The 10,428-nt window shown below is 67.3% G+C and overlaps 1 protein-coding gene across 1 annotated transcript; it reads left to right on the top strand.

Moving 5' to 3' along the window:
• Window positions 1-589: 589 nt before the first annotated feature.
• Window positions 590-9,639, top strand: LOC126635264 (myotonin-protein kinase-like; the record flags this gene model as incomplete). The annotated part of the gene is made up of 4 exons (XM_050306279.1): window positions 590-851; window positions 5,772-5,863; window positions 6,802-6,885; window positions 9,544-9,639. Coding segments are annotated over exons 1-4 (534 nt in total), but the record flags the coding sequence as incomplete, so codon positions are not given.
• Window positions 9,640-10,428: the final 789 nt, after the last annotated feature.

Genomic DNA, 10,428 nt, shown 5'->3' with positions numbered 1-10,428 from the left:
GTCAGGAGTGGGTGTGGGTGGTTCCATTGGTGACCCTGCCCCCGGTGTCCCGGGCGGTGTCAGGAGTGGGTGTGGGTGGTTCCATCGGTGTCCCGGGCAGTGTCAGGAGTGGGTGTGGGAGGTGCCGTGACTGGCCCGGCCCCGTGCCCGGTGTCCCGGGCAGTGTCAGGAGTGGGTGTGGGTGGTTCCATCGGTGTCCCGGGCGGTGTCAGGAGTGGGTGTGGGTGGTTCCATTGGTGTCCCGGGCGGTGTCAGGAGTGGGTGTGGGAGGTTCCCTGACTGGCCCTGCCCCGTGCCCGGTAGCCCGGGCAGTGTCAGGAGTGGGTGTGGGTGGTTCCATTGGTGGCCCGGCCCCGTGCCCGGTGTCCCGGGTGGTGTCAGGAGTGGGTGTGGGAGGTTCCATTGGTGGCCCGGCCCCGTGCCCGGTGTCCCGGGTGGTGTCAGGAGTGGGTGTGGGAGGTTCCGTGACTGGCCCGGCCCCGTGCCCGGTGCCCCCCCGCTCCCCGCCCGCCTCGGGCCGTGCCCGTGGCCGTGGCCGTGGCCGTGGCCGGGTCCGTGGCCGTGGCCGTGGCCGTGGCCGGGCCGGGCCATGGCGGCTCCGCCGGGGCGGCGGGAGCGGCTGCGGGCGCTGGCGCTGGGCCGGGGGTCCCTGGGGCTCGAGACCCTCCTGGACCTCCTGCTGGGGCTGGCGGGGGGGCTCCGGCACCGCCTGAGCCGCCGGGACCCCCCCGCGACACCCGCCGGCCACGGCGGCGACAACCACAGTGGTGACAGAGGCGACAGAGGCGACAGCAGCGACAGTGACAGCGACAGCGACAGCGACAGATACGTCCGCGACTTTCTAAACTGGGGTGAGAGGAGGGGAGGGGATTGGGGGTCCTGCAGAGGGGTGGGGAGGGACAGGGGGTCCTGGAGAAAAGGGGAGGGACAGGGGGAGTCCTGGAGAAGGGGGAACCGGAGAGGGGGACGGGATTGGGGGTCCTGCAGAGAGGGGGACGGATTGGGGGTCCCGGAGAGAGGGGGACGGGATTGGGGTCCTGCAGAGAGGGGACGGGATTGAGGGTCCCGGATAGAAGGGGACGGGATTGGGGGTCCCGGAGAGAGGGGACGGGATTGGGGGTCCTGGAGAGAGGGGGACGGGATTGAGGGTCCCGGAGAGAGGGGGACGGGATTGGGGGTCCCGGAGAGAGGGGGACGGGATTGGGGGTCCTGCAGGAGAGGGGACGGGATTGGGGGTCCCGGAGAGAGGGGACGGGATTGGGGGTCCCGGACAGGGGGTCTCGGAGAGGGGGACGGGATTGGGGGTCCTGCAGGGAGGGGACGGGATTGGGGGTCCCGGACAGGGGGTCTCGGAGAGGGGGACGGGATTGGGGTCCCGCAGGAGGGGACGGGACTGGGGAGTCCCGGACAGGGGGAGTCTCGGAGGGGGGACGGGATTGGGGGTCCCACAGAGAGGGGGACGGGATTGGGGGTCCCGGACAGGGGGTCTCGAAACGGGGGGACGGGAGAGGGGAGGACGGGGTTGGAGGTCCTGGCACTGGCGGGGGACCAGACTGGGGGTCCCGGAGAGAGGGGAGGGACGGGGGGTCCTGGACAGGGGGGTCTCGGAGAGGGGGGACAGGATTGGGGTCCTGGACAGGGGGTCTCTGGAGAGGGGGGTCTCGGAGAGGGGGATAGGGACGGGATTGGGGGTCCCAGCAGAGAGGGGACGGACAGGGGGTCCTGGACAGGGGGTCTCGGAGATGGGGATAGGGACGGGGGAGGGGGTCTAGGAGAGGGGGACGGATTGGGGGTCCCGGAGAGAGGGGGAGGGACAGGGAGGTCCCGGACAGGGGGGTCTCGGAGAGGGTGGGACGGGATTGGGGTCCCTGGAGAGAGGGGGACGGGACTGGGGGTCCTGGGCAGGGGGTCTCCGGAGAGGGGGACGGGAGAGGGGAGGACAGGGGTTGGAGGTCCCGGCACTGGTGGGGACGGGATTGGGGGTCCCGGAGAGAGGGGGAGGGACTGGGGGTCCCGGACAGGGGGGTCTCGGAGATGGGGATAGGGACGGAGGGGGGTCTCGGAGAGGGGGACGGATTGGGGGTCCTGCAAAGAGGGGGACGGGACTGGGGGTCCCGGACAGGGGGTCTCGGAGATGGGGACGGGATTGGGGGTCCCACAGAGAGGGGACGGGACAAGGGGGTCCTGGACAGGGGGTCTCGGAGATGGGGATAGGGAAGGGGGGTGTCTCGAGAGGGGGACGGGATTGGGGGTCCCGGAGAGGGGGAGGGACGGGGGTCCCGGACAGGGGGTCTCGGAGATGGGGATAGGGACGGGATTGGGGGTCCCACAGAGAGGGGGACGGGACTGGGGGTCCTGGACAGGGGGAGTCTCGGAGAGGGGGACGGGATTGGGGGTCCCAGAGAGAGGGGGCTCAGGACAGGGGGTCCAGGACTGAGGGGTCCGGGACAGGGGGTCCCAGAGACGGGGTGGGGGTCCGGGACAGGGGGAAATTCAGAACAGTGGGGTCCGGGACAGGGGATCCGGGACAGGGGGATCCGGGACGGGGAGGGTGGGACTGAGGGGATTTGGGGGTCCTGGACTGGGGGACATCAGGCCTGGGGGACTCTGGGATTGGGGGTGCTCGGTATTGGGGTGTCTGGGCTCGGGCCTGGGTGGGCCTCCGGGACTGGGGGCGCTCCTCAGGACTGGGGATTCAGGACTAGGGGGCTTTGGGATTGAGGGGTCCGGGCCTGGGGGAGCTCCAGAATTGGGGTGTCCGGGATTGGGGGGCTCAGGACTGGGGGCTTTCAGGATTGGGGTGTCCGGTATTGGGGGGCTTCAGGATTGGGGGTCCGGGACTGGGGGCTCTCAGGACTGGGGGATCCGGGACTGGGGGGTCTCAGGATTGGGGGTCTCAGGATTGGAGGGTCCAGGATTGGGGTGTCCGGGCCTTGGGGGCTCTAAAACTGGGGGCTCTGGGCTTGGGGGTCCAGACGTGGGGTGAGGAGGGGGGTCGTAGGATTGGGGGTCCGGGCCTGGGGGGCTCAGGACTGGGGGTTCCAAGATTGGGGGTCCGGGCCTGGGGGCTCAGGACTGGGGGGTTCCAGGATTGGGGGTCCGGGCCTGGGGGCTCAGGACTGGGGGTCTGGGATTGGGGGAGTCCGAGGTTGGGGAGGGGTCGCAGGATTGGGGGTCTCGGACTGGTACATCCAGGACGGGATTTTGGGGGTGGGGTCTGGGGAGCAGGACAGGGGCTTTGGACTGGGGAGTCCTGGGGTCACGCGAGACCCCGGAGTGAGGGAGGGTTTTTTTGGGGGCGGGGGTCTACACGTCCCCAAACGCTGGGGAGGGGTTATTTGGGGGAAGGGAGGGGACGGGACGGGGACGACGAGGGGGGTCCGGTGGCCGCGGCCATTTTTGGGGGCAAAGGGTAATCCTGGAGAGGGGGCCATTTTGGGGGCAGAGGGGTCCCTTTCACAGGGTTCTCCTGGGGAGGGTCCGACAGCCGGGGGTCATTTTAGGGGGGTCAAAAGGTATTCCTTGGAGAGGGGGACCATTTTGGGGGCACAAGGGGGTCTCATTGGTCGGGGTCTCCTGGGTGGGGGTCCCACCAGCGGGACCATTTTGGGGGTCAGAGGGGTCCCTTTCACAGAATTCTCCTGGGAGGGGGTCCGACCGGCAGGGTCATTTTGGGGCGCAGGGGGTCTCATTGGTCGGGGTCTCCTGGGGTCCGACCGCCGGGGTCGTTTTTGGGGGGCACAGGGGTTTCCTTGGGGGAAAAGGATCGAGGTGGGGGACGGGGGCTGTGATCTCCACCCTTTTCTGGGCAATGACGGGCCCGGCCCGGCCCCCTCTCCTTTCCACCCCCGCGTGCTCTGAGCTGCGCGGCCATAAAGGGCTGCGGGTGATCGGCCACCCCCACCCCACGCGCGGCACCCAGGGTGTCAACCCCCCCACGGGACTGTCACACCCCCCATTCCCTCCCCCACTCTACACCTTCCTCCCTTTCCCCACTATCCCGAACCCTCAGCCCCTCCCCACTTCACTCCCCTCCTCCTGGGATCCCCCCAAATTCCTCCGGGACATTCCGTGACCCCACCCTCCCCCGCCAAATTCCTCCTCCACGCGGGGTTCCCTCTCCCCATCCAAAACCCCCGAGGGTCCCCCAAAATCAGTGCCTCCCCCCAATCAACGCTTCCAAAATCAGCGCCCCAAAATCAACCCCCCAAAATCAGCGCCCCCTGTTCGGCGAACCCCTCCTCCCCCAAAAAACACCCCCACCCTGGGCAACCCCTCTGTGCCCCAATAACCCCCACCCCACCCCAACCCCTGCGGGTCGCCCATTTGGGACCCCCAGGACCCCCCAAAGTCCCGGGTGCTGCCCTCCCCCAATATGTTCTGACCCCCAATATGTCCTGACCCCCAAATGTGTCCTGACCCCCAATATGTCCTGACCCCCAAATGTCCCCTGACCCCCAAATGTGTCCTGACCCCCAAATGTGTTCTGACCCCCAAATGTGTCCTGACCCCCAATGTCCCCTGACCCCTCAATGTCCCCTGTGCCCCCAAAATGTCTCCTGACCTTCCCAATGTACCCTGACCCCCAAAGCCCCCTTGACCCCCTCGTGCCCCCCAAAGCCCCTGACCCCCAAAGCTCCTTGACCCCCCAAAGCCCCCTGACCCCCTCGTGCCCCCAAAGCCCCCTGACCCCTCCAAAGCCCCCTGACCCCCAAAGCCCCCTGACCCTCCAAAGCCCCCTGACCCCCCAAAGCCCCCTGACCCCTCCAAAGCCCCCTGACCCCTCCAAAGCTCCTTGACCCCCAAAGCCCCCTGACCCCTCGTGCCCCCAAAGCCCCCTGACCCCCCAAAGACCCCTGACCCCCCAAAGCTCCCTGACCCCCTCAGTGCCCCCAAAGCTCCCTGACCCCCAAAGCCCCTGACCCCTTCCAAAGCCCCTGACCCCCCAAAGACCCCTGACCCCCAAAGCCCCCTTGACTCCCTCGTGCCTCCCCAAAGCTCCCTGACCCCCCAAAGTCCCCTGACACCCCAATGTGTCCTGCCCCCATTGCTGCCCCCCAAACGTCTTCTGACCCCCCAAAGTCCCCTGACCCCCTGACCTCCCCAAAGCCCCTGACCCCCCAAAGCCCCCTGACCCTCCAATGCCCCCTGACCCCCAATGTGTCCTGCCCCCATTTCTGCCCCCAAATATCTCTTGACCCCCCAAAGCCCCCTGACACCGCCAAAGCCCCTGACCCCCAAAGCCCCCTGACCCTCCAAAGCCCCCTGACCCCCAAAAGCCCCCTGACCCCCCAATGTGTCCTGACCCCCAATGTGCCCTGCCCCCATTTCTGCCCCCCAAATATCTCTTGACCCCCCCAAAGCCCCCATACCCCTCAAAGCCCCCTGACCCCCTAAAGACTCCCTGACCCCCCAAAGCCCCTGACCCCCAAAGCCCCTGACCCCCAATGAGTCCTGGCCCCCAATGTGTCCCGCCCCCCATTGCTGCCCCTAAATATCTCCTGACCCCCAAAGCCCCCTGACATCCCCAAAGCTCCCTGACCCCCCAAAGACCCCTGACCCCCCAAAGCCCCCTGACGCCTCCAAAGCCCCTGACCCCCAAAGCCCTCTGACTCCCCAATGTGTCTGACCCCCAAATGTGTCCTGCCCCCAGATTGCTGCCCCCAAAGCCCCCCTGACCCCCAAAGCCCCCCCTGACCCCCCCAAAGCCCCCTGACCCCCCAAAGCCCCTGACCCCTGACGTTCCCCCTGACCCCCCCGTGCCCCCCCAGCCGAGCCGCTGGTGTGCCGGGTTCGGGAGCTGCAGCTGCAGCGCCGCGACTTCGACATCCTCAAGGTCATCGGCAGGGGAGCCTTCAGCGAGGTCAGGGGGGGCAAAGGGACCCGGGGGGGCACCCCCAGGGGGGGGACAACACCCCCCAGGGGGGGATAAACCCACCCCAGGGGGACAAACCCACCCCAGGGGGGACAAACCCACCTCAGGGGGGGACAACACCCCCAGGGGGGGAAAAACCCACCCCAGGGGGGAAGCAACACCCCCACGGGGGCACAAACCCATCTTGGGGTGACAAACCTGTCTTGGGGTGACAAACCCACCCCGGGGGGGGACAACACCCCCACGGGGGGGACAGCACCCCCCACGGGGGGACAAACCCACCCCAGGGGGGGACAAACCCACCCTAGGGGGGGACAACATCCCCACGGGAGGTACAAAACCACCTTGGGGTGACAAACCCATCTTGGGGTGACAAACCCACCCCGGGGGGGGACAACACCCCCACGGGGGGACAACCCACCCCCAGAGGTGACAACACCCCCACGGGGGCACAAACCCACCTTGGGGTGACACCCCCCCCCCAGAGGGTGACAATTTACCCCCCCCCGGGGTGACAAACCCCCCCCGAGGGTGACAAACCCATCTTGGGGTGACAAACCCAACCTGGGGTGACAAACCCCCCCCCCCGAGGGTGACAACCCCCACCCTGGGGTGACAAACCCACCCCGAGGGTGACAATTTCCCCCGAGGGTGACAATTTACCCCCCCCGAGGGTGACAATTTCCCCCCCGAGGGTGACAATCCCCACCCTGGGGTGACAACTCCCCTGAGGGTGACATTCCCTCCCCAGGGTGACAAACTCCCCCGAGGGTGACAATTTACCCCAGGGTGACAATTTTCCCCGAGGGTGACAACTTTTCCCCTCAGGGTGACAATTTACCCCCCCCCGGGGTGACAATTTACCCCCCCGAGGGTGACAATTTACCCTCCCGGGGTGACAATTTACCCCCCCGGGGTGAGCGCAGGTGGCCGTGGTGCGGCTGAAGGAGACGGGGCAGATCTTTGCCATGAAGATCATGAACAAGTGGGACATGCTGAGGCGTGGGGAGGTGAGGGGACACCCGGGAGGGGGGGGTGGGGACACTTTGGGGCACGTGGGGACACTTTGGGACACGTGGGGACACGGAGGGGTCGAGGCAGATCTTTGCCATGGAGATCATGGACAGGTGGGAGATTTGGGGACACCCGGGGGGTTTGGGAACACCCGGGGGGGTTTGGGGACACCCAGAGGGTCTGGGGACACCTGGGGGGGTGTGGGGACACTTTGGGACACGTGGGGACACTTTGGGACACACTGGGGACACTTTGGGACACGTGGGAACCTGGAGGGGTCGGGGCAGATCTTTGCCATGAAGATCATGGATAGGTGGGGATTTGGGACACCTGGGGAGTCTGAGGACACCCAGAGGGTCTGGGGACACCCAGGGTCTGGGGACACCTGGGGGTGTGGGACACTTTGGGACACGTGGGGACACTTTGGGACACGTGGGGACACGGAGGGGTCGGGGCAGATCTTTGCCATGAAGATCATGGATAGGTGGGAGGTGAGGGGACATCCGGGGGGTTTGGGGACACCCGGGGTTTGGGGACACCCAGAGGGTCTGGGGACACCTGAGGGGTGTGGGGACACTTTGGGACACATGGGGACACTTTGGGACACGTGGGAACCTGGAGGGGTCGGGGCAGATCTTTGCCATGAAGATCATGGACAAGTGAGGAGGTGAGGGGACAGCTGAGGGGTTTGGGGACACCCGGGGTTGTTGGGGAGACCTGGGGAGGGGTGGGGACACTTTGGGGCACGTGGGGACACGGAGGGGTCGGGCAGATCTTTGCCATGAAGATCATGGACAAGTGGGAGGTGAGGGGACAGCTGGGGGGTTTGGGGACATCTGGGGAGTTTGGGGACACCCGGAGGGTCTGGGGACACCCAGAGGGTCTGGGGACACCTGGGGGGGTGTGGGGACACTTTGGGACACGTGGGGACACTTTGGGACACGTGGGGACACGGAGGGGTCGGGGCAGATCTTTGCCATGAAGATCATGGACAATAGGGAGGTGAGGGGACACCCAGAGGATTTGGGGACAGCTGGGGGTTTGGGGACACCCGGGGGCTTTGGGGACACCTGGGGGGTGTGGGGACACTTTGGGGACACGTGGGGACACTTTGGGACACGTGGGAACCTGGAGGGGTCGGGGCAGATCTTTGCCATGAAGATCATGGATAGGTGGGGGATTTGGGGACACCCAGAGGATTTGGAGGACACACAGGGGTTTGGGGACATCCAGAGGGTCTGGGGACACCCGGGGGGGTGTGGGGACAGCAAAGGGGGCATAGGGACACGTGGGGACACTTTGGGACACGTGGGGACACGGAGGGGTCAGGGCAGATCTTTGCCATGAAGATCATGGACAGGTGGGGGATTTGGGGACATCCGGGGGGTTTGGGGACACCCGGGGGGGGGTTTGGGGACACCCAGAGGGTCTGGGGACACCTGGGGGTGTGGGGACACTTGTGGAGGGCACGTGTGGGACACTGGAGGCGTCGGGTAGAGGTCTTTGCCATGAAGATCATGGACAAGTGGGAGGTGAAGGGACAGCTGAGGGGTTTGGAGACACCCGGGGGGCTTTGGGGACACCCAGAGGGTCTGGGGACACCTGGGGGTGTGGGGACACCTTGGGACACACTGTGGGACACTTTGGGACACGTGGGAACACTGGAGGGGTCAGGGCAGATCTTTGCCATGAAGATCATGGATAGGTGGGGGATTTGGGGACACCCAGAGGATTTGGGGACACACAGGGGGTTTGGGGATATCCAGAGGGTCTGGGGACACCTGGGGGGGTGTGGGGACAGCAGAGGGGGCATAGGGACACGTGGGGACACTTTGGGGCACGTGGGGACACGGAGGGGTCGGGGCAGATCTTTGCCATGAAGATCATGGACAAGTGGGGAGGTGAGGGGACAGCTGAGGGGTTTGGGGACAGCTGGGGAGTTTGGGGACACCCAGAGGGTCTGGGGACACCTGGGGAGGGTGGAGACACATTGGGACACGTGGGGACACTTTGGGGCACGTGGGGACACAGAGGGGTCAGGGCAGATCTTTGCCGTGAAGATCATGGACAAGTGGGAGGTGAGGGGACAGCTAGGGGCTTTGGGAACACCTGGGGGGCTTTGGGGACACCCAGAGGGTCTGGGGACACCTGAGGGGGTGTGGGGACACTTTGGGACACGTGGGGGGACATGGGGACATGTGGGGACACGTGGGGACCTGTGGGGACACATGGGGACATCTGGGAGGGCATGGGGACATCTGGGGACACAGGGGGACACTTGGGGACACATATGGGCACGGGGGGTCCCAAGGGGTGGCAGAGGGGGTGTCCCGGTGCCCGGGGGGGTGACACCGCTGTCCCCGTGTCCCCTGCCACGTGTCCTGTTCCCGGCAGTGGCGGGAGGAGCTGGCACACGGGGGACATCGGGATGAGGGGACACGGGATGAGGGGACAGGGGTGACACAGGGGGGTGTCCCGGTGCCTGGGGAGGGTGACAGGGAGGTGACACCGCTGTCCCCTGGCAGGTGTCGTGTTTCCGGGAGGAGCGGGAGGTGCTGGCTCGGGGGGGACACAGAGGGGACAGGGGTGACACAGGGGGGTGTCCCGGTGCCTGGGGAGGGTGACAGGGAGGTGACCCCGCTGTCCCCTGGCAGGTGTCGTGTTTCCGGGAGGAGCGGGACGTGCTGGCGCGGGGCGATCGCCGCTGGATCACCCGCCTGCACTTCGCATTCCAGGACCCGCAGTGCCTGGTGAGGGGACACCCCCGCGACCTGGGGACACCCCCGCGACCTGGGGACACGCCTGAGCCCTGGGGACACCCCCCACACCCTGGGGACACCCCCGAGCCCTGGGGACACCCCTGCGACCTGGGGACACCCCCCGAGCCCTGGGGACACCCCTGAGCTCTGGGGACACCCCTGAGCCCTGGGGACACCCCCTGAGCCCTGGGGACATCCCTGCGACCTGGGGACACCCCCGCGACCTGGGGACACCCCTGCGACCTGGGGACATCCCCCTCGCGACCTGGGGACACCCCTGAGCCCTGGGGACATCCCTGAGCCCTGGGGACACCCCCCACACCCTGGGGACACCCCTGAGCCGTGGGGACACCCCCTGAGCCCTGGGGACATCCCTGAGCCCTGGGGACATCCCTGAGCCCTGGGGACACCCCCCACGACCTGGGGACACCCCCGAGCCCTGGGGACACCCCTGCGACCTGGGGACACCCCCCGTGACCTGGGGACACCTCCCGAGCCCTGGGGACATCCCTGCGACCTGGGGACACCCCCGCGACCTGGGGACACCCCCGCGACCTGGGGACACCCCCGCGACCTGGGGACACCCCTGCGACCTGGGGACACCCCTGAGCCCTGGGGACATCCTTTGAGCCCTGGGGACACCCCTCGAGCCCTGGGGACATCCCTGAGCCCTGGGGACACCCCCGCGACCTGGGGACACCCCCCGAGCCCTGGGGACACCCCCGCGACCTGGGGACGTCCCTGTGACCTGGGGACATCTCTGAGCCCTGGGGACACCCC

The sequence above is a fragment of the Myiozetetes cayanensis genome, unplaced genomic scaffold (genome assembly GCF_022539395.1).
Source record: "Myiozetetes cayanensis isolate MyiCay16 unplaced genomic scaffold, myiCay2020 scf1184, whole genome shotgun sequence".
Lineage (NCBI taxonomy): Eukaryota > Metazoa > Chordata > Aves > Passeriformes > Tyrannidae > Myiozetetes > Myiozetetes cayanensis.
Note: the sequence above shows the minus strand (reverse complement) of the source record. Positions and strands in the feature narration are given on the sequence as shown.